The 24050-nt window shown below is 42.1% G+C and overlaps 1 protein-coding gene across 2 annotated transcripts; it reads left to right on the plus strand.

Moving 5' to 3' along the window:
- Positions 1 to 301: 301 nt before the first annotated feature.
- MED30 (mediator complex subunit 30) lies at positions 302 to 21647 on the plus strand. 2 transcript variants are annotated; one of them, XM_079796612.1, is made up of 4 exons: positions 302 to 618; positions 12342 to 12500; positions 14414 to 14518; positions 21240 to 21647. In XM_079796612.1, the coding sequence occupies exons 1-4, from the start codon at positions 442 to 444 to the stop codon at positions 21333 to 21335; spliced, it is 537 nt and encodes a 178-aa protein (XP_079652738.1). In that variant the 5' UTR covers positions 302 to 441; the 3' UTR covers positions 21336 to 21647. The 2 variants fall into 2 exon arrangements, with proteins under 2 accessions (XP_079652738.1, XP_079652739.1); XM_079796613.1 differs by having other exon boundaries at positions 14417 to 14518.
- The last annotated feature ends 2403 nt before the right edge of the window (positions 21648 to 24050 follow it).

Here is a 24050-nt window from a genome sequence, read left to right on the forward strand (position 1 = left end):
AAAGGACAATACTACTACAAACCTCACAGGCTCCGTAAGAGAAAACGCTCAGCAAGGAATCGAACACAAGAGAGTTCTAACAGGAATTCTAAGGGCTGAACACCTGGGAAACAAGCTCTGGGAAAGCCTACTAGCCTCCCACCACTAGCACCGCCGCCTCTGGCTGGACTGCAGCTTGCGATTGGCTACTCAACCCGTCCGTCCGGCCCGCTCAGGCATCCGGTCCAATCCTGGCCGGCTTTGCGCCGAGTGGGCGGCGCCCATGACGTTGGATGACGCGTTACGTCACCGTTGACGGAAGTCACGGCCGCTGTTTTGAAATCCAGCCGCCGGAGTCTCACGAGCTCCTTCCCACGCCAAGGCCGCCGACATCCCGACGCCGACGGGACCCCCCCGGACGCTTCTTCTGCGGCCCCGCGGGCCTGAGGCCGCAGCCGCGCCATGTCCACCCCTCCGTTGGCTGCGTCGGGGATGGCGCCCGGGCCCTTCGCCGGGCCCCAGGCTCCGCAGGCCACGCGGGAGGTCAACACGGCCTCCCTGTGCCGGATCGGGCAGGAGACGGTCCAGGACATCGTGTACCGCACCATGGAGATCTTCCAGCTGCTGCGGAACATGCAGGTGGGAAGGTGGGCGGCGCCGCCCCCGGCGCGGGCAGGAGGCGGATGCTTCTGCGAGGTCGAGGGGCGCTGGGCTGGACGATCCATGGGACCCCTGAGATCCATGGGACCCCTGAGCGTCAGCGGGGCTGCCCTGGGCAAACTCCAAGTATTGGGTCGCCCCATTTACAGTCAGAAAAGTGTTCCTCAGTGGCTGGCTGTCCCCCAGAGTCTGCCAGGCGAAGGTGATGTCTTCCAGAACGGATTTCTGGACGATTGAAGCCTCATGTTCTGGGTTCGAACAGGTTCTCTGGTTCCTAGGCAGGCTTGCACCTCTCAGGGTTTAAGTTGGGCCTCACTCCGCGACCCTGTTTTGATTACTTTAACCGTCATCTCATCTTCTTCCAGCAAAATATTTTCTGAGGGTCTAAGGAGTTGAATTCAGATTCTGCTCATCATTTTTTTTTTTTTTTTTTTTTTTTGGTTAAAGGGCTCTATTTTTGGTGTAACAGGCATACAATAAAATGCATTTGTTTTTTAAAGTTTGGACGTAACGTATATGCGTCCTTGTGAAACCATCACCCATGACCGCAAAAGGTTCCTCCATGCCCCTTGGAAAGCTTTACTTCTGGCCTTCTACCCGCGGGCAACTTCTGATTTGCTTTCTGTTACATTTCTAGAATTTTGTACAAATGGGATCATTTTTGTAGTCGTCATTTTTGTCTGGCGCCTTTCACTCGTCATATACCAATAGTTCGTTCCTTTTTGATGGCTGAATAGTGTTCCATTGTATGAATATATCACAATTTGTGTGTATGTTAATCTGTTGGTTGTTTCCACTTTGGAGTCATCTTAAAAAATACTTCTAGGAATGTTCGTCTCCAAATGTTCTGCGAACATGTGTTTCATTTCTCTTGAGCAGGCACATGCCTAGCAGTGGAATTGCTGGATCATAAAATAAATGTTTAACATTTGAAACTTTTTCAGAGTTCTGCACAACTTTAATTCCCATCCATCAGCAGTGTTTGAGGGTTCTAGTTACGCCTCATCCTCACCAGCACTTGTAATTGTGTGTCGTTTGCTTTGCAAATACTTTCTAGCACTCTGTGACCTGTCTTTTCATTCTATTCACATTGCCTTTGAAGAACAAACATTTTAAGTTTTGATGGAATCCAACTTATTAATTTGTTCACAGATTTTGCTTGGATGTTGTATCTAAGAAATTTTTTGTCTAATTGAAGGTGACAGATTTTCTCTTGTTTTCTTCTGCGTGTTTTATAGTTTTAGGTTTTACATTTAGGTCTATGATCCACATTGAGTTAATTTTTTAATGTAATGATAGGTGTAGATCCAAGTGCACTTTTTTTTTTTTTTTTTTGCATTTGGATAGCCAAGGATTCCAACCCCATTTTCTAACCTATTTTTTAAGTTGAATTTAAGGTATACAATTCTATAATACATCATCTGTATATCGTATAATGTGTTCACCAGCCCAAGTCAAGTCTCCTTCCATCACCATTTATCCCCCTTGCACCTCTTCTACCAGCCCCATTCCCCCCTTTCCCTCTGGTAATCACCATACTTGCTAACACATTTTTAATGCTTGCTCATCTTACTATTATGTGATGTGGATATCATTCTGGTTTTATGGATGAGGATTCTGTGATTCAGAGAACTTGCCCAGAGTTGGTCAATGACTAGGTAAATTTGAAATCAACGTCAGACTTACAATTCTTATTCCTACAGGTGCACTAAAGAGTGGCTTGTTGCCTTTTTTTAAGTTCTTGAGATTCTTTTTCTCCTCATTTTAAAAGTAATAGAGTTGCTTAGAAATCTTTGAAGACCATGTCAATAAGCCAGTGTGAAACAATACAAAGGCAATCTAAGATAAGATAAGAAATCTTTGGCAATTACTTAAAATTAATATATTAATATCTAAAACGATTTAAGTATATATTTAATTATCTCAGAATTTAGCAAATACAGATAACCCTTGAATAATGCGGAGTTAATGGGTGCCAACTACCCACGCAGTCGAAAATCTCCATATAACTTTAAAAAATATATACAGCACTTTATTTTTGATGGTCACATTTTATACCATATTGTTATATACATAGAAAAGTGCATAATAGACCAAATTCTGGGCTAAATATTCTTCAGATAAAATCCATTTTATATCAGTGTACACCCCATATAACATTTAAGTCAGCCCTCCATATTTGTGGATTCCCAACCATGAATAGAAAATGCACTTATTTTTAGCACGCTGTATGCAAAGTACTGAATTAGGACAGGAGAACTAATAGCTAATATCTATCAAGTACTTTGTCAGGTACACTGTTATAAGAGCAATTCTAAGGAGTACTTTTATCTCTATTTCACGGTTAAGGAAACAGAGGCTTAAAGAGAGAAGAATTTACCCAACATCACACATGACTAGTAGCTTTTCCTGTTAACCTCTTTATAGTTCTAACTTGCTGTCAAACAGCTATTAGCATTAAAAGAGATATAATACACATCTGTGACCAACACAGAAAAAAAAAAAACTAAACACTTTCAAAAAATTATGCATAACTAGATTACATGTGGACATATATTCAAAACCAATTTGTAAGAGCCTGATAGTTACTACTTTGTGGCCCTGTGTGAGTTCTGTGGTTTAACCCACCTAAGCCCCTTTGGAGCATATTACAATTCGCTGTGAAAGAAACAATAGGGTGGCCCTTCAGTTCCAGGAAGCTAGACGTAGTAGTGGTACAGACAGGACTGCATACAACTTATTTATTGATACATTTTTTAGGGTATTCACATTTTATTTTTAAAATATATTTTATTGATTTTTTTTTTTTTTTTTTTTTTTTTACAGAGAGGAAGGGAGAGGGATAGAGAGTTAGAAACATCGATGAGAGAGAAACATCGACCAGCTGCCTCCTGCACGCTCCCTACTGGGTATGTGCCCGCAACCAAGGTACATGCCCTTGACCGGAATCGAACCTGGGACCCTTGAGTCCGCAGGCCGATGCTCTGTCCACTGAGCCAAACCGGTTAGGGCTAGGGTATTCACATTTTAAAAATGATCTTCTATATTGCTAATCAAGAAGGACACAGTGGCATAAATACAGACTGCTGAGATTATTTCTAAGTGTTCTAGAGAAGTGGTTCTTTATTACGTGTCCTTTAGCTTTTTTAGAATGGGATGAAAATTACGGACTCTCTTCTAAGCAAAATACACATATATACATTTTGAATAAAATTTCAGGCGGTTTAAGAGATGTTTCCCTAAGGATCCCTCGATCCCAGTTGAGAATCCCTCCATAAGAAAGTATTGCTTTGGTTCTGTTTATTATCCTTTACATCTTTAAAACAACTTCTTTGAATATATAATACATTCAAAATTCAGAAATAAAAAAGGACATTACAGTGAACATTCTGCCTTCCACCCCTCTCTGCTAGCTATCTACCCCTTTCTCTGCAGGCAATGACTGTTAATGATTTTTATTACTATTCTTGAGTATCTTTCCAGATATTCTATGCTTGTTAAAGCAAATGTATATGTGTATTCTTTTATTTTCATCCCTTTCGCACAGATAACAGTATATTACACACATTTTGCACCTTGCTTTTTTCATTTGGTATATTTTGGAGTTTATTCCTATTCATACAGAAAATAACTCCTTTTCTTTTTAAAGAGTACAGTAATTCACTACATGAAAATACTGTAATTTACTTAACCAGTTCTCTAGTGAAGGGCATTTAGGTTGCTTTTAATCTCTGTTAGGCTGCAGTGAACAACCTTCTGCATAAATGCACAAGTGTACCTGTAGGATAAATTCTAAGAAATGGCTATGTGCTTCTATAATTAGATGTATTTTGAACAATTGCCCTCCATGGGGGTTGTACCAGTTTATGCTGCCATATCCAAGAGCAATAACTGGGCTCTAACAGAGTGAGTTATATTTTTGGATCTTTGATCATTGGATGGGTAAAAATCTATTTTTTTCTTATTTGGGATGAATTTGATCATCTCTCTTCATATAGCATTTGCTTCAATTTTTATATTTAAAACTTTGATCCAGATGGAATTTAGCCTAGAATAAAGTGTGAGGCATGGCCCTGGCCTTACTTTTTTAAAAGGTTGGTTGAATAATTTATTTCCTTCCTCATTGATTTCAGATGCTACTTTATACAAATAAGTCTATTTCTGGATGTTCTATTCTGTTCTATTCACTTAGCTGTCTGTCTCTTATGTAATGCCAAACTTCTATTTATTGAGGCTCTATACTGTGTTTACACTTATTTTTCAGAATTGCCCTAGCTATTCTTGCTTATTTGTCCACATGTACTTTACAATCTGTTTAGTTCTGAGAACAACCTGTTCACATTTTTAATAGGCTCATTTAACCTGGAGACATCACTATTACGTTGAGTCTTAATAACCAAGAACATGAAATATCCTTTGTGTCCCTATGGAGTATTCTTTGGAATTTAAAAAATTTATTTCTAGATGTTTTGTCTTTATTGTTGCTATTGTAAATAGGGTCTTTTTCCTTTCTCATTTTCTTTTGTTTTTATATATGAAAAGCAAACTATTGTTTTCTATATTTTAACTTTGTACCTACCCACGTCCATTTTGAATTCTTTTATTGATAGTAGCACTTCCTCATATCATTTGTCGTGATGATTATACCACATCCTTTTTAATGTTTTAACATTTTTTCTTTTTCCCCTCTCTGATTGCATTGGCCAGTTCCTCCAGAATAGTGCTCACTAGTAAGATTAGTGGTCTTAGTAGACAGCCTGTTCTGTTTCTGACTTCACTGAGAATGCTGTTAATGTTTCCACATTAATCATGGTGCTGTGCTGACTTTTTAACAAGGATAAATGAATTTTATCACACTGGGGAATGTTTAGTACAAGTTTTACATTTATTTTAAGAATGGATATTGAATTTAATTGAATGCCTTTTTGGTATCTGGGGTATGATTATATATTTAGGGGCCTTCATTAGCATTCATGAGGGAGATGATTATTGATGAGCTTTTCAGCTAAATATGTACACTACAGTGTATAACAAGGCACTTAGGCACTATAATAACTTATACTCTGCAGTATCAGAACGTGTCTCTGATGTTCACTATTTTAACCCAGCTTCTTGGACAGTGCCTGACACATGTAGAATGTGCAATAATTTTTTTTTACTGAATTAATTATTCCTTTCTTTGAGAAGTTGATGTTGTATATGAAAACTAATACCCAAACTTACTAAGTAGGTGAATTTAAGGAGGGTGATTATTTGCATTTCAAAATGATTTTGTTTTCCTTTGTGAAAAAATCTATTCTGAGTTCTTTTTACATGACACACACTTCTAAGTGAATTTTAAGTATAGATTTGTTGGGAAAATAGCTCATTAAAGTAAAATCAGTTAGACTGTACTTTAAAACCTTCTGTTTGTCAGTACTGTACTAAATACAGTGATACAAATGTGAATAAGTTCCAGTCTTCACTAAGTAGAAAATATGGGCAAAGTACTAAACCTCGTAAATGCTATGGGCAAGGTACTTAGTGCTTCTGTATGTAAGATATAATTATCGTACTCCTTACTAGCACCCAAACTGTTAACATTTCTTTGATTGTTAGTGTTTGTGAAAGTTCATAAATTGGAAAGCTTAAGAGGAGAAGTCCTACATTGTATTGGGTGGTGAACTTTTAATGCCTTTCTCCTTTAAACTATTTTTAATAATTCTTGGTATTTTTTTATCACATTTCTTTGAGACACTGTCCTCAGAAAGTTTTAATGCTTAAGAATTTCTGAAAATCTTAACAATATATCATTCAAATAATTTCAGAAGATCCATCTCTTTATCTTATAAACTATAACATTATAAAAAATTTGAAAGTGAAAAAAGAAACAAATTATTCAAGACTATCTCCTTAATATGTCTTTCATCAACTATGTAAGCCTTTCCAATTTTTTTTTCATGTTTATGATTTTATCTTACTTGTAACAATAGTGTGTCTTATTTTCTTTTTTCTCCAAACACTGTATCATGTACTTTTTTGTTTTTCATTTTTATTTCATCTATTTAAAAAAAAGAAGAATGAACTAAGGTGTAAAAAAACTGGACTGATCTAGCTATTAGACAGTAAGTAGTTAGTTTTATCACTTTAATCCCCAAGATAAGTATAAGGGCAAGTGCTTATAATGAAAGCACCTTGTCTACTAGAAAACAGGATGTAAATGTTGTTAATGCTTATGTTAGGGTGACTTCTCAGATAAGATTATGGGAATAAAATGTAAAGATGTACAGAGAAAGGAAGATTTTGTTCACAAGTTTCAGGAAGGCACAAAAGGCATGTATTTAGTTATAAGTTCTAAATAAATAATGATTGATTTCCATTTTTCTGTGATTTTATCATTTCATTACATTCATACATTTGGCTTCCTTTGATAAAATTACCGAATTAAAAATGCATAAGCATCAGGTCAGTTGATGATCAGAGCAGTTACTTATAATAACTTAATAATGTTCAAGTTCAGATCGATTTGCATCTATATCTCCTGCTATATATTATTTTTAAAGAAAACTTTGGGAGAAACCAAGATGGCGGCATAGGTTAAACACCTAACCTACAGCCGGGCACAACAATATAAAAAACACAACTAAAAGTCAAAACGGACATCATCCAGAACCACAGGAAAGCTGGCTGACTGAAATGCCCACAATTAGAAGGAAAGAGAGGACCACAAGGAAAATCAGGGAAGCCGTAAAAGCTTGAGGTATGGAGACACGGGCGGAGACACGAGCCCGCGCGCGTGCGGGGAAGACGGAGCCGGAGAGGAAGGGGCGGCTGGCCGCCTGGCTGGCGTTCTCTGGCGGGAAGGAGATAAAAGCGCCAGATTGTGCTGAACCCCAGCTCCGACTGCACTGAATCCCAGTTCCCGGCGAAACCCGGGGAAGCCGGGCTCAGGCTGGGGGAGTCTGGGCGGTGGGACGGAGACACAGAGGAGCTGCGCCGGAGCCGCGCACGGGAATGTGCGCAGAGGAGGGTCTGTTGCCTGTGCTGCTGGATTGCCCTAGCGGGAAGGAGACAAAAGCTCCGGACTGTGCTGAACCCCTAGTTCCAACTGCACTGAACCCCAGTTCTGGGAAAGACCCGGGGAAGCCATGCTCATACTGGGGAAAGCTGGGCTGTAAGGCAGAGATGCAGAGAGGCGGCGAAGAGCAGAGCACCGGAGGCGCGCACGGGATTGTGCGCGGAGGATGGGCTGACTGTGCCGCTGAGTCGCCCTGGAGGGAAGGAGACAAAAGCGCCAGACTGAGGTGAGCCCCAATTCTGACTACACGGAAACCCAGTTCCGGGAGAGAATCTGGGAATCCAGATTCATTGGGGGAGAGACTAGACTGTTTGGCAGCGCGCGAAACTCCAGGGCGCTTTTCTCTCAGAGGTGTTTGCTGGGAGTACAGAGGGACACTGAGACACAGGAACCTCATAGGGCGGGGCTGACGGGAAGCCAAGGCGGTAGGCTCCGCCCTGTAACTCCGCCCCATCCAAGCTGAATACAGAGGCTTTTACAATTTTGCAAGTCTAGTTGAATGGGGCTGTCTCCCGGCATAGACACAGCTGATCCTCACAGCCAATTGGACTGGAGGTCACATCCTCCCAGTGTACCAACAGCAATCAAGGCTTAACAACACCAAGACTTTGCACTCAGCCCACAAAGGGGGGTATCAAGAGCGACCACCTAGGGAGATTGGGGAAGCTGAGCGATAGGGAGGCAGCCAAAAGGGGAAGACACCGAAACAGGTCATGAATATAAGGGATGCTGTAATTCCTGCTGAGGGGCCACAGGCAGTAGCTGACCTACACTCCATTGGAGACCCAGAAACGAGGGCATCTAGTGGCCGGTGTGAGATGACACCAGATTTCGACCACTCCCATAAGGGACACATTCAAGAGGCAGACGCAGTGAGTGCCGAAGCCTTGCTGCACCAAGACCCGGCACATAGGCGTGTCTCCCGCACAGCAACTCTTCCTTTATAGACACAGAGGGTCCGCACGGCCAATAGGCCTGGAGGACAATTCCTCCCAGTGACACCAACAACAATCAAGACTTAACTATACAAACAAGGACCAAGATGGAGGCATAGGGCAGAAGCCTGATTGCTGCCTACCACAACGGTTTTGAGACTACAACGGGAGAGCAGAGCGGACACCATCCAGAACCACCGGAGGGCTAACTGAGCGGATGCTATACAACTAGAATAAAAGAGAGGGGTGCGCGGGATGAAGCTGATGCCGGTGACCCAAAGACCACACTTTAAAAACTACGGCTCAGGCGACACAATGGCGGCCTGGAACGTGCTCGGCGCAGTTCCCCCAGCGGTCTCCGGCTGAGGGGAAGGCTTCACTCGCTGCCGAGCACGGACAGACAAGCCCCTGGGAGACATGGGGCGGGAGACTACGCGCTTGCTGACCTCCGAGTCCTTCAAGAATCTCAACGCCCCGTAAGCGGCCAGGTGCGCACGCTCGGCGACCGGCCACCGCTGCAGACCCAAGGGCCGACGCAGCCACCCCGGACCAGCCCGCCGCCGCGCACCGGGCACACCGGAGCTTCGCCGACCCCGCCGCCCAACGAGTTCTGCGGTGGCTGCCCTGGAACTCTGAGAAAATGGCCGAAGGAATTGCTGAGAGGGAATTGACCAACAGGAATTGGGATCAAGACGACGAAACCCCGGTGGGTCCCGGATCCGGGTGAAGCCGTGTACCCCTGGGTCCGGGTGAGGCTGGGAACTGGGTCAGGGTGAGGCTGGGCCCCGGGTCCGGGTGAGGCCACGTGCCCCTGGGTCCGGGCGAGGCCATGCGCCCCTGGGTCCGGGTGAGGCTGAATCCTGCGCCTGGGCGAGGCCGTGTGCCCCTGGATCCGGGTGAGCCTGGCCCCGGGTCCGGGTGAGGCCGCGTGCCCCTGGATCCGGGTGAGCCTGGGTCCCGGGTCCGGGTGAGGCCGCGGGCCCCTGGATCCGGGTGAGCCTGGGTCCCGGGTCCGGGTGAGGCCGCGGGCCCCTGGATCCGGGTGAGCCTGGGTCCCGGGTCCGGGTGAGGCCGCGGGCCCCTGGATCCGGGTGAGCCTGGGTCCCGGGTCCGGGTGAGGCCGCGGGCCCCTGGATCCGGGTGAGCCTGGGTCCCGGGTCCGGGTGAGGCCGCGGGCCCCTGGATCCGGGTGAGCCTGGCCCCGGGTCCGGGTGAGGCCGCGGGCCCCTGGATCCGGGTGAGCCTGGCCCCGGGTCCGGGTGAGGCCGCGGGCCCCTGGATCCGGGTGAGCCTGGGTCCTGGGTCCGGGTGAGGCCGTGGGCCCCTGGACCCGGGTGAGCCTGGCCCCGGGTCCGGGTGAGGCCGTGGGCCCCTGGATCCGGGTAAGCCTGGGTCCCGGGTCCGGGTGAGCCTGGGTCCCGGGTCCGGGTGAGGCCGCGGGCCCCTGGATCCGGGTGAGCCTGGCCCCGGGTCCGGGTGAGGCCGCGGGCCCCTGGATCCGGGTGAGCCTGGCCCCGGGTCCGGGTGAGGCCGCGGGCCCCTGGATCCGGGTGAGCCTGGCCCCGGGTCCGGGTGAGGCCGCGGGCCCCTGGATCCGGGTGAGCCTGGCCCCGGGTCCGGGTGAGGCCGCGGGCCCCTGGATCCGGGTGAGCCTGGCCCCGGGTCCGGGTGAGGCCGCGGGCCCCTGGATCCGGGTGAGCCTGGCCCCGGGTCCGGGTGAGGCCGCGGGCCCCTGGATCCGGGTGAGCCTGGCCCCGGGTCCGGGTGAGGCCGCGGGCCCCTGGATCCGGGTGAGCCTGGGTCCTGGGTCCGGGTGAGGCCGTGGGCCCCTGGACCCGGGTGAGCCTGGCCCCGGGTCCGGGTGAGCCTGGGTCCCGGGTCCGGGTGAGGCCGTGGGCCCCTGGATCCGGGTAAGCCTGGGTCCCGGGTCCGGGTGAGCCTGGGTCCCGGGTCCGGGTGAGGCCGCGGGCCCCTGGATCCGGGTGAGCCTGGCCCCGGGTCCGGGTGAGGCCGCGGGCCCCTGGATCCGGGTGAGCCTGGCCCCGGGTCCGGGTGAGGCCGCGGGCCCCTGGATCCGGGTGAGCCTGGCCCCGGGTCCGGGTGAGGCCGCGGGCCCCTGGATCCGGGTGAGCCTGGCCCCGGGTCCGGGTGAGGCCGCGGGCCCCTGGATCCGGGTGAGCCTGGCCCCGGGTCCGGGTGAGGCCGCGGGCCCCTGGATCCGGGTGAGCCTGGGTCCCGGGTCCGGGTGAGGCCGTGGGCCCCTGGATCTGGGTGAGCCTGGGTCCCGGGTCCGGGTGAGGCCGTGGGCCCCTGGATCCGGGTGAGCCTGGCCCCGGGTCCGGGTGAGGCCGTGGGCCCCTGGATCCGGGTGAGCCTGGGTCCCGGGTCCGGGTGAGGCCGTGGGCCCCTGGATCCGGGTGGGCCTGGGTCCCGGGTCCGGGTGAGGCCGTGGGCCCCTGGATCCGGGTGGGCCTGGGTCCCGGGTCCGGGTGAGGCCGTGGGCCCCTGGATCCGGGTGGGCCTGGGTCCTGGGTCCGGGTGAGGCCGTGGGCCCCTGGATCCGGGTGAGCCTGGCCCCGGGTCCGGGTGAGGCCGTGGGCCCCTGGATCCGGGTGGGCCTGCGGCCCGGGTCCGGGTGAAGCCATGGGCCCCTGGATCCGGGTGGGCCTGGGCCCCGGGTCCGGGTGAGGCCGTGGGCCCCTGGATCCGGGTGAAGCAGTGCCCCTGGGTCCGGCCGAGACCAAACCAGAGGGAGTCGGACCTGCATTACCACCATTTGTCCACCATCCAGAGCTGAGGGGTCAGTGCCAACATGTACTCATAGGGAACTGGTGGACATTGATATTGGGTCTCAAAAGAACTGTTGGTCCAGAAAGAAAGTCACTACAGACTGATTCATTTGCCTGTCAGCATAACTATTATTGCTCGTCGCACATTCAATTCTTATAAGTATATCTCTAGTGACACATGATTTCGCTCATCTAGGGGAAATGATGAACAACATAGACTGATGAACAAGAACAGAACCAGAAACAAGGAGGCATCGATCGGACTATTGGGCCTCAGAGGGAGGATAGGGGAGGGTGGGGGGAGGGGGGAGAGATCAACCAAAGGTCTTGTGTGCATGCATATGAGCCTAACCAATGCTTAACTTCAACAGAGGGTTGGGGCATCCAAGGGGAGGGGTGTGGGATGGGAATGTGGGGATGAGGACAAATATGTGACACCTTAATCAATAAAGAAATTAAAAAAAAAAAAAAAAAAAAAAAAGAAAACTTTGGTAACAGCTTTATATTTCATTGTGTGCCTTGAGTTTCTTAATTATCAGAGTTAAGGTACCTTGAGATTATTTTGCAACAGGAGCAGCATATTATTACTTTTCTTTTGTTAAAAAATCCTGTCTTTGTTTATTTCTTTTCTTCTTTTATTTTATTTTACTTCTCACTTCCTAGTTGAGTTCAGCCACTTGCTGCCTTTATGTAATAGTAAATAATATTAAAATTGTACATTCTTAAAGTTATACTTAACAGTATGCCAAGGAGCTGAGAAATGAGCACGGATTACTCTTAATTTCTTAAACCTGCACTTGATTAACTGAGGAACTATTTGCTTTTATGCAGTACTTAAAATTGTTTGTTTGCTAGCTTTACTTATAGAAAGTCTTGATTTTCATTACTTTTTATTTTTGTTATTTTGTTTTGCCTGATAAGCTCCCAAATGGTGTCACGTACCATACTGGAACATACCAAGATCGGCTAGCAAAGCTCCAGGATCACCTTCGCCAGCTTTCTATTCTCTTCCGGAAGCTGAGACTGGTCTATGACAAATGCAATGAAAACTGCGGAGGGATGGATCCCATTCCAGTAGAGGCAAGTTCCAGTGGTCAAGGGAGGGTGAATGTGAGACATAAGATGGTCTCAGGTGTTTGTCATTGTCGCCCTTCTCACTTTCTCCTGTTTCTGCAATATCTCCAGATTCTGAATTATATCAGTTTTACTTTTGACTAGAGAAGATGAAAATATGATATAAATATATGTATAGAATATGTATGTATAGAATTAATACCATATTTTCATGTTAATAATTTTTTATATACTAATATGTAGGCTTATTAGTGAATTTAGGTTGTTAGAATGCGACTGTTATCTGTGGCAATTTTTATCATTGTCAGTGTCTCCTATTAATTAAATCAGTGCATGGTGGTTTTGTTTTGTTTTTAGTAGGAGTTTAAATAGTATTGTCAAATACTTTTTAAATAGTTTAAATGTGAGTTCTTTATGGATAAAAGTTATGTTTTCATCATTAATAATTTAAATTAGCTTAGTGAATCACTTGTTTTAAAATGTATTCTGTAAATTTAACTTTGGATCCTAAATATAGTTTAGTTAATTAGGTATATGATAGTGTTAAACATAGCCTTTCCTGTTGACAAGTTATATCTCTGCCACCAAAGGTAGCTGGGAAGAGTTGGATGTTCTCTCATTACATACAAAGAATAGTTTCATGTGATCAATGCTTCTTTTTTGAGTGATCAGCAGGAAGGGATGAACAGAGAAAGAGTAAACGCAAAGCAGCCTGAAAAGAAGTGGTCAAAGGTGTTGGTGAAAGATCAGAAATATGGTTGGCAAATTGTCAGAGGCTGCAGAGAAGTCAAGGAAAATAAGACTGAAAACTGTTCAGTAGATTTTGCTAGAGAATTGTCAGTATATTTGAGCAGCACTGCAGTGAAATGGTAGCAACAAGAAGTCAGATCACAGTAGGTTGAAGACTGAACAGGAAATAAGGAACTGGAGCCAACAAGTGGCTATCCATCTTTCAAGAAGCTGAGATAAAAATCAAGAGGGGAATGCAGTAGATGGAAAGAAGGATCGAGTCAAGGGGTTTTGGGCATTTTTCCTCCACCTGGGAGAGATGAGAACATGTTTAAATAATAAAGGAAGAAACCATAGGGAAAGGTTGGGAAGCAGATAAGTAATAATGACAGAAGGCAAAGCACAGGAATGAAGACTAACCGTATTCAGGAGAAAGGACAAGTGTGCATTAGGAGAGAGGAAAGGAGGAAAGTGGTGTGGGTGTGGGTAAGTCTTTATTGCCTCTATGAAGGAATTTGAAGAAGGTTAGCCAGATGACTCCTGGTTGTACCACCTATTTACCTGGATTGGTAATAATATAAGACGGTTGAGACTACATGACTCCTGAAGTCTATCACATCTATGAGGGGTTTCATCAAATAAACTTCATCACAAACCATACATATTTAATTATAATTCTGCTAGAAGTTTCATTGCTTTATACATTTTTTTCTCCTACAAAATTAAAAACACAACTTTCTCCTAATAAAAAGAAGTTACGACATCTAGGAATTTGCATAGGTACGTAGGTTCTAAATAGCGAGTAAATGAGATTTATATCATGCACATCCATGAAGTTTTTTCTAGTATGAATGAAAGAAAGCCTATTCTATCTCAGTGGTCCATGAATTTCTTAGGTGTGGGAATCACAACTTATGTGTCACAATTTTTGCAGTGTGTCACCCAGTGGCTGGCAATTAAATATTTGCTGGTTGAATGAGTAGGGTATTACTTAAACCCAAAAACTAATGTACAAAGTGCATTGAAATGATAAACTTATCATGCTGTTATTTTAGACCATCATCTAAGTTAAAATTTCTTTTTATATTATTAAAAGTATAAAAATTGACCTTAATCTGACTATTTCTATACCAGTGTAATTGGAAATTTTATGTCGTATTTTTTACTTTTAACTTGTTTATAACTTCCAGCAGCTAATTCCCTATGTGGAAGAAGATGGCTCAAAGAATGATGATCGGGCTGGCCCACCTCGTTTTGCTAGTGAAGAGAGGCGAGAAATTGCTGAAGTAAATAAAGTGAGTGATTAGTTCTGTACATTTTATATTTTAAGAATTATTGATAACAATTACAGGGGAGTTTAATGTGTCTGGAAAACATAATTTGAATTATAAAATTACATGAAATGGTTTGTGTGGTGAATTTAACTCACTCAGAGTACAACCAAGAACTAAAAGGTAAGTAGAAATCTCAGCTAAAGAGTCAGAAGAGAGACTGCAAAATTCGTGCCAATCAAGAGAGTGGCCCAACTGGCATAGCTCAGTGGTTGAGCATCAACCTATGAACTAGGAGGCCACGGTTACATTCCCAGCCAGGGCACATGCCCAGGTTGCGGGCTCGATCCCCAGTTTGGGGCATTCAAGAGGCAGCCAAACAATGATTCCCTCTCATCATTGATGTTTCTATCTCTCCCTCTCCCTTCCTCTGTGAATTCAATAAAAATACATTTTTCTAAAAAAGAAATCAAGAGAGTTATCAAAGCATTACCTTACCCTACCCCTTCGCCCCCGCTCACCAAAAAGAGATCCAAACTTGAATTTATTGCTGATATTTTCAGAAGTTCAGAAGATGTTCAGATAGTTCACATGAAATATAGAGAAACAGGGAAAGTTATTAGTTCTTTCTGGTAGGAACATGACCCAAGCTTACTTACCAAAACCTAACCAATAACACAATAAATAAAACTACCAGTTTCACACTTTCATGTACAAATCCCCCATCCTGCTCCTGAAAGTTTAATTCCAGTTAATAGAATTCAACAGGGTATTAACAATTAATACACCACAAAGAGGATTTTTTGAGGTATAATCAATAGATTAAATTGGAAAAAAAAATTTCTCAAATCTAAAAAACATTTGATAAAATTCAAATATTGCTGATTTAAAGACTTAAAACTATTAACAAGATAGTATCTTTTTTCCTAGTCTTTCTGATAAATAACATTTTTTTTCACACTTTTCTCGGGCATAAAATAAGATGTCTCACACAACTATGTTTAATATTATTTTAGAAGTTATAGATAGTAGAAAAAGAAACAAACTTCAGGAAGCAGGAATTATAAAATGTACAAGCTTATTAAATTTATTAAGCTTGTATATATATTATAGCTCAAGCTTGTTAAGTGCAAAGAAATTCAGTTGATAACTACAGTCAATAAGTTCAATAAAAAGGCTTACCATAAGATGATAACATTCTCTTATAATGATTAAACCAATCTACATGAATAAAAGAGAAGTATGCAAATTGACTGTACCTCCGCAGTGCCACCAGCCAATCAGGAGTGAGTATGCAAATTAAACAAAGCTGGCGGGTTAATTTGCATACACAGGCACGGAGCGGCAGGGCGGGACGCCTGCTATGAGGGGGAGGGCAGGGGGCAGAGGGAGCTACAGGAGCAGCGCTCCGGCCGGAGCGAAGAAGGAAGGCAGCAGCCAGAGTGAAGGCCTGGGTCCTGGGTGCCGGAGGAACACCACTGCCGGCAGCCAGGGGAAGGAAGGCCTATTGCACGAATCTTCGTGCAGTGGGCCTCTAGTTAGATTATAAGATCTTATTCACAATTGCAACAACAAATATTAAGTAGTTAGGATTTATCTCAATGATATATGTGACTAAACTTATTAAGATTTATAAAAGAAATCTTGACTAATACAAAGATCATATAAAGTTCTTATGTGGCCAATAAATACTCTAAAAATGCCAGTCTTGATTATTTCATAGTTATAATATAGTAACAATCCAAATCCAAATAGGCATTCTCTTAAAAGTATACAAAAATAAGACTTTAGTGCAATACCAATCAAAAAACAAATCCAAATAAAAATCCAGATGGGAATTTTTCCTTCAGAGTATACTATTAAAGAAAATTCTGGTAAGAGTAATAAATCAGCACTCTTTGTATTAAAAAGTAAAACAAATTGAAACACAGTATAAAAATAATAAGTGAAATATCAACAAAAGAATAGACAGATTAGTTAAATCATACCTACAAAAGTAGTCTTTCTGTTGTAGATGAGAATTTAATATGACAGAAGAGAGATTATATAGAAAATTAGTCTTTAAAAATAGAAACTTTGGGGGTGAATTAAGTTCGTTTTTATATTACACCATATGTCAAAGTGAATTTCAGAGTTAAAAATAAGACCTGCAAAACAAAAAAATACTGGAAAATTAAAAGAAAAATGTATATCAAAACTAAGGAGAAAGGAAAAAGATGGGTAGATTTTATAAAATAAAACTTTTTTTAAAGGGGAAGTAAAAATTAAGATTGTTTCCAGCAGATTTGGCAGTAATGAATGAGCATAAAAAACTCAAATACAGAATTGGTAGGAGTTGAGGAGGGGATTGGGAACTTAATTTAGATTATGAAGTATAAATTGTGTTTGATAGTCCAGAGATAAGGCATTCGTTTATCAAGAAGTTTTATGTTTCTATTGATAATCTATGTATTAATTCACAATAGATGTGTTCTATTTATTTTTCTTCTCTGCAAAAAGGGATTTTTAATGCATTGATATATAGATAAGTAAAATACCTTTGTAATGTTAACTATAATTTCAGAGTACCACATGTGACATATAGTTCGTTCTCTACCATAGATTTTATAATATTAAAAATAAACATCTAAATTCAGAAAGATATAATTTTTCTAAATGTGTATAATTTCTCTTTTCATTTCTTTAATTTCTCTTTTTATCTGATGTGATGGCTTAGAAATAACTTTCTTGATTATTTTTTGAAAGACCTTTCATGTAATCTAAATATAGCAATACTTTGAGTGTATAATAAAAAATATCTTACTGCCAAGAACTATTAAAAACAGTAAATATAGTTAAGTTGCAGGACATAAAATCAATATATAAAAATCTTGCATTTCTGTATACATTTATAATAGCAACAAAAAAGAATAAAATACTTAGGAATAAACTTAAGGAGGTTAAGGACTATATACAGTGAAAACTAAAACATTGTTGAAAGAAATTGAAGAAGACACAAAGAAATGGAAAAATATTCTGTGTTCATGGATTGGAAGAATTGTTAAAGTGTCCGTATTACCTAAAGCAATCTACATATTTAATGCAAACCCTATAAATATCCCAATGGCATTTTTCACAGAAATAGAACCAAAAAATCCTCAAATTTGTATGGAACCATGAAAGAACCCAGATTGCCATAGCAATGCTAAGAAAAAAGAACAAAGCCAGAGGTTTTGCACTCTGTGACTTCAAACTATACTGCAAAGCAAAGCAAAACTGTATGGTTTTGGCAGAAACACACACACACACAGACCAATGGAACAGAACTGAGAGCCCAGCAATAAGCCCACATTTATTTGGACAACTAATTTTTGACAAAGGAGCCAAGAATATATAATGAAGAAAGGAATGTCTTCAATAAATGGTGTTGGGGAAAATATTGGGCAGCCACACGCAAAAGAATGAAACTAGTACACTGTATACAAAAATTAACTCAAAATGGATCTTAAAAAAACGTGAATATAAGACCTGAAAAAATAAAATAAACAGAAGAAAACCTAGGCACCAAATTTATGGATCTTAGTCTCAAGGATTTTTGTGAACTTGACCCCAAAGGCAAGCGAAGTAAATAAGCCACATAAAGTAAGTAGCTTTATAAATCCCTCAGTTGACCCTCATTCAGTCATTTTCAAAATACTACTGTATCATTGTGAACTTGAAATTGTATAGAACAACACTGAAGGGGTGTGTTTACTATTTAATCTACATGATACGCCTGGTTTCTGACTACCTGTGTGACTACAACTACCATAATGCCATGAAGCTTTAGAGCACAAGGTTTATTATTAGTATTTGATGTAAATCATCAGAAGACAGGATGGCTTAGTTTCAGTCATCAAATTTTTGGCTCAAATAAATACTTTTCATTTTCTTTTCATATTCTGGAATCCTTAAGCCCTAATACCCAAACAAGTGGTTGAGACAGTATGTTTTGATTATCAGAATGGGTTCTATTTTGCTTAAAACTATTCTGTTGGTGGTAAAATGAAATTGAAAGATAATGCGGGTAGTTTTTTAGAGTTGACATATAACTCAGTCCATGCATTTAGAAATTAAAACATTTTTGACCAATTGTCACAGCCTTTGTATGAATATTGAGTTACATGCCATGATTTAGTATAAACCTATTTTTTTAAGTATCTACTCTGCTTACACATTCACCTGTTAATGTAGCAAATTAGGCAAATCTGATGGATTTTGATAATAGCAGCTGACAATCTCTGTTAAAATCAATCAGTGGCAAGATTGTATATATTAAATTCTGCATCATGTCATGAAAATTGATTTACAATTTAACCACTAATAAGCAGAACTGTCAGCTTTGCTGTTTATAGTTTTCATGATGTATTTTGGCTCTAGGTAGTTTACATGTATGCTAATTTTTGTAATTTATAACTTTGTGGCATCTTTGAGAAAAACTATCCAGTGCCTTATAATGCAGGTGGAGCAAAAGTAGTTTATAGTTGTGAGTATGTGAAACACAGTTTCTTATGTTATTTTTTAATTATTATTTTTCATATGAACTATAAACCTACTTTTGCCCAACCTATCATACTTTAAAAATTTTTTTTAATGTTTTTCATTTACCCCCCTAAACCCTTTTTCACCTCCCCCTGCAATCACCACACTGTTGGCCGTGTAATTGTTTTACTATTGCCTAGAGTTGAATATTACCATGAAAATATACTATTTTTAGTTTTCTTACACTATTTTTTAAGAATTAATGAGGCTAATTTTTTTAAAAACAAGTATATCAGAATTTATATTTCTAAACTAGAGGCCCAGGGTCCCTAGTGGCTGCCGGCTGCCATCTGGGACCTCCCTTCTCCTGGCAGCTGCCTGCTGCCACAGCTGGCTGGGCCTCCCTTTCCCTGGCAGCTGCCTGCTGCTGGCGGGCCAGGACCTCCCTTCCCATGGTTGGCTGGCCACCCCACCCTCTGGTCAAACTCCTGCTGGAGGAGACAATTTGCATATTAGGCTTTTATTGTATAGGGCAGTGGTCGGCAAACTGCAGCTCGCGAGCCACATGCGGCTCTTTGGCCCCTTGAGTGTGGCTCTTCCACCAAATACCACGGCCTGGGCGAGTCTATTTTGAAGAAGTGGCGTTAGAAGAAGTTTAAGTTTAAAAAATTCGGCCCTCAAAAGAAATTTCAATCATTGTACTGTTGATATTTGGCTCTGTTGACTAATGAGTTTGCCGACCACTGGTATAGGGTAACTCGCTTCACACTGCCCTTCATTGCTGGTACATGTGTCAGTTTCTTGGTCTCTGGGGTGAAAAAGACTTCCTAGCCATGGTGCTGGTCATCCAGTCATTTGTGCTCTCACCCAGTCATCTGGGTCCGTTTGGTTAGATGATACTTAGGACAACAGAACTTAGAAAGTGGGCCATCTGAAAACTGAACAAGAAGACTGACTAGAATACTGCCAGTCTTTTTCTAAAAACTGGTGGCGTAAGCTTTATGGTGCTGTCTACTGTACACCATGCCCTGTGTACTACATGGTCATAAGTTGTATCTGACTGTTTTGTGTTAATTTCTCTTTGCAAATATGAATTAAATTGAATTAATATTAAACATTAAAGTCTCTGTAAATTGCTTTTCTGTTTCCAATAAGAATTTCTTGGTCCCCCTTTTTAGTTACTTTCTCCCTGTTACTTTAACTCTAGATAGAATTAATATGAGCAGTTTACATAATCTTGGTTTGCTCTTTAATGATATAAAAATTAATGTTTTTAGGCCTCTTTATAATGAACATGTACCACTTTATGTGGAGGTATTTTAATATAGTTTCTTTAAAATTATTTAAGTAAATATATTACTTCCAAATGTAATGTTCCCAAAAGATTATTGAACAGTAATGCTTCTTATTATAATAACTAGTAAACACTCACCAGAAATTCTCTATTTTTATCTTGTTTTACCCAAGCAGACATTTGCCTCATAGGATTTGAGGAAAGGATCCTTAAAAAGAAGTTTATAAACTCTATAGTCTGGTAGAAACCCAGACACAGAAATACAGAGACACACGCCGTGTGCATGCAGGGCAGCCAGCAAATCTCCGATGTAGGGATTACATTGGGGACTGCCATTTGGTCTTCAGTTTTCAGAACTAGAAGTAGATTGCTTCATGTTTGGGCAAACAGTGACTTCTGCCACATTTTTGAAAGACCCATCGCATCAGGCGTTGTACTTGTATTATACTTTACTTCCTGCATTGACAGTTCAAACACTTGACATGAATCAGATCATTTAATCCTCATGTCAACTCTTCTGAAGTGGGTTCAGTTATTATCCCCATCTTTCTGATGTGGAAACTGAGGCACAAAGAGGTTCAGTAATTTGGCCACTGTCATACGTTTAGTGCAGGAGCCAAGTAGAATCCCTCAGAGTCTGGCTCTTGACCATTCTGTTACACTGCCTCTTGGCAAACCTATATACTTAGGTTTTAAAACAATTAAATACTTTGTCTATTTTCTTTGAAGGTGGCAGTAGACAAGTAAAGGAAGGTGGAGGCTGGAGCCAGGCCTCTGCGGGCTGAGCTAGAACTCAGTATGCTTTTCAGTGAATATTTGTGGGCAGAAAAGGACTGAGATCTGCTTGAAGGGAATACTTGGCTTAATTGTCTGGAGTCCAAACTTATGACATTTAGTCTTTTAACTTCATGGTCTATATTTCACTTTTGATAAATTCTTTTGTTTCTCCAGAAACTCAAACAGAAGAATCAACAGCTGAAGCAAATTATGGATCAATTACGAAATCTCATCTGGGATATAAATGCCATGTTGGCAATGAGGAACTAAACTGATATTTACATTTCCTGCTTTACACGTTATACCATTTTTTTCCCTCAAGTATTTTTTCCCTTTGAAGAAGATTATTTATCTGTTTGTATTCCAGTCACTAGAACTAAAGTTCCTGTTTTTACATTGTGGTTTTACATTAAAGTATTCATTGGCAGTCTTTTGTTTAAGCTATTGATTTTGTGAAAGATTATAATAATAAACTTTGACAGGGTTTGTGTTTTGGTTAATCTTTGTGAATTGAATAATTGTGTTTTAAAAAGCAAAGTAATTAAGTTTTGTAAATAAGTTTTTAAATTTGATCAGTGGTTGTTTGGCTCATTTCATTATGCTTTTAGGAGAAAATTAAAAGTTTAAACATTTTTGCAGATGAAAATATCAATCTGGTACAAATTAATTAAAGTTAAATATGTAATTTACCATTTCAGCTCAATTCTTTAAAATTCCGTTTGAGTCCTAAACAAGTTAAAATGAGAAAAACAGTTAATTCGTATATTGCTGTAAATAGATGAAACTTCCTTTTACCATGTTTTTCCAGTGTTTGGTCTTAATTGGGATGATGTGTCTCCAAAAGGAAACAAACAGTTTGGGGATGGCGCAAACTGAAATCACGACTGTGTCCTTGTTCCCTGCTTTAGGCCAAGGAGCAGTTCCCTCTCTGAGTTTTCAGGTGCACCCTAATATGGATTGCATTTTGGACACAGTACATTTTTAAGATTTTCAAATGAGATCGACAGCTCTATATGACAAGTGCCTTTGTAGACTAGTAGTTGGTCAACAGTAAGTTCTTTATAGGTCTGCCTACAGGCTGGTCGCTCAGATTACAAATATCCTCAAGTAAGAGAATCAGACTCTTCCCAGGAAGGACTTTTCCAGCCTGATCCAGAAGACTCTAGGTTCCGACTCCAGGAAATACTGCTACTTGACTTCTCTTATATATGGATCAAGTTTCTCTGGAAGGTTACACAGGAAATGGCTCCCTCCAGGGAGGGGACCCAGGTGGTTGTATACCCTTTGGTACCTTTGGAATGCTACTGTATGTGCAAATATCGCGTATTCAAAAAATAGGTAAAATTTCATTTTAACCTGTGCAGATTCCCAACTGTAACAAGTAGCAGAATCACAAGAAGAGAAGCCAAACCATGTGAGCATCGTTTTACCCTCTTAACTGTACATTCGTCAAAGCAAGCTCTCCGAGTAAGGCATGTTAGTCTGCTGGGAGCTGATTGCCCAGGGAAGCACTGTACTCACAGGGCAGAAGGTAAAGGTACTATGTGAAGCTATGACAGCACGAATTAGGACCCATAACCCAGTATACCCCTGTAGTCTGTAGTACCTAAGGATATTATAGTTTATTTAGCTATCACCAGTTGGACAACCAGGGTTTTATAGATGTTAACTAATATGTTCTTTGTATAGTGGATTACTGGTTACTATTATAAATTGAGTGGGTGTTGACAACTTCTAAAGCAGTTATAAAAAAAATGTCTTAACCTAATTTTTAGATGTTTCAATTATCGCACTCAACTCCTGAGATCATTCAGTGTGGAAATTTCATCATTTGGGCCTTGGTTCAATAAAGAATATCTACTGTGGAGCACTCATCATTGTAGCTACACTCAGCTAACAGAGCTGTAGCCCCACATTCTGGGAGGTGTGTTTTCAGCCCTCAGAACTGACACTGGTTTACCCAGTCACACACAAGTCTGCTTGGGACCAGCTATGAATGCATTGGGGGTTATTAAACACACAAACCCCACTAACTCATAGTTTCAGCTTTTTCTTGAAGCAGCGCATGCCAATAGATTGAAGAGCAAAGAAATAATTCAGTCATGATGTGTGGCCTTGGGCAAGTTAATCTCGGTTTTCTTGTCTGTAAAATGACAGGTGGGATTTATGGACTGGATATTCTATGTTGGAATTCTAGTTACAAATGTTAGAAACCCATTCGAGATGGCTTAAGCCAAAAAGGGGGATTTATTAGTTCCTGGAGCAAGAAAAGAGGCTTGAGAAGAGCTCACAGAATCAAAAGCTGCAGGCACCACGGCTTCAAGAATTGGAACCCAGATGTAACGCCCCAGGTTCTCTATGCCCACCCCAAATTTCTGCTTCTCTCCCTTTGCTCCATTCTCTCTTACTGCAAACAGGCTTTCTCCTTCCACTGGCTTCCTTTCACGTCTTTTCTGCAGATGCCCCAAAGGCTGGGTCACACCCCACTGTAAACTGAACTCAAATGGATCCTGATTAGCACAGCTTGAGCCAAATAACCAAAACTTTGGAACAAGTGTGTAAATGGGTACTATGGTTAGACTGTCCTAGACCTACATTATAAGCCCATCTCTGTGGGTGTGGGAGTCATGGAAAATCTCCTGACCAGGGAACACATGTTATTAGAAAGAAAGGGCACTAACCAGGAAAATTCGCAAGAAAAACAAATAATGGCAACCATATTCCATTGATGTTCTTCTTGGTTATATAATACTATGTCAGTTATGAGGTATTCAAGTTGCAAAAACAAACAAAAGATTACAAAAAACAAATGCATCATTGACTATTATGAGAAAATTAGAGGTCCGGTGCATGAAAATTCATGCACTTGGTGGGGGAGGGAGGGTCCCTCAGCCTGGCCTGTGCCCTCTTGCAGTCTGTATCCCTTGGGGGATGTCCACCTGGCAGCTTAGGCCCGCTCCCTGGGAGATTGGGCCTAAGCTGTTA

The sequence above is a fragment of the Cnephaeus nilssonii genome (assembly GCF_951640355.1).
Source record: "Cnephaeus nilssonii genome assembly, chromosome: 18".
Classification (NCBI taxonomy): Eukaryota; Metazoa; Chordata; class Mammalia; order Chiroptera; family Vespertilionidae; genus Cnephaeus; species Cnephaeus nilssonii.

What these genes read in the sequence shown, in the direction of transcription:
- MED30 (XM_079796612.1), top strand. Translation starts at nt 442, where the DNA reads ATGTCCACCCCTCCGTTGGCTGCGTCGGGGATGGCGCCCGGGCCCTTC. An exon ending in AGCTGCTGCGGAACATGCAG is followed by an intron (nt 619 to 12,341) that starts GTGGGAAGGTGG and finishes TTGCCTGATAAG; the next exon opens with CTCCCAAATGGTGTCACGTA. An exon ending in AAATTGCTGAAGTAAATAAA is followed by an intron (nt 14,519 to 21,239) that starts GTGAGTGATTAG and finishes TTGTTTCTCCAG; the next exon opens with AAACTCAAACAGAAGAATCA.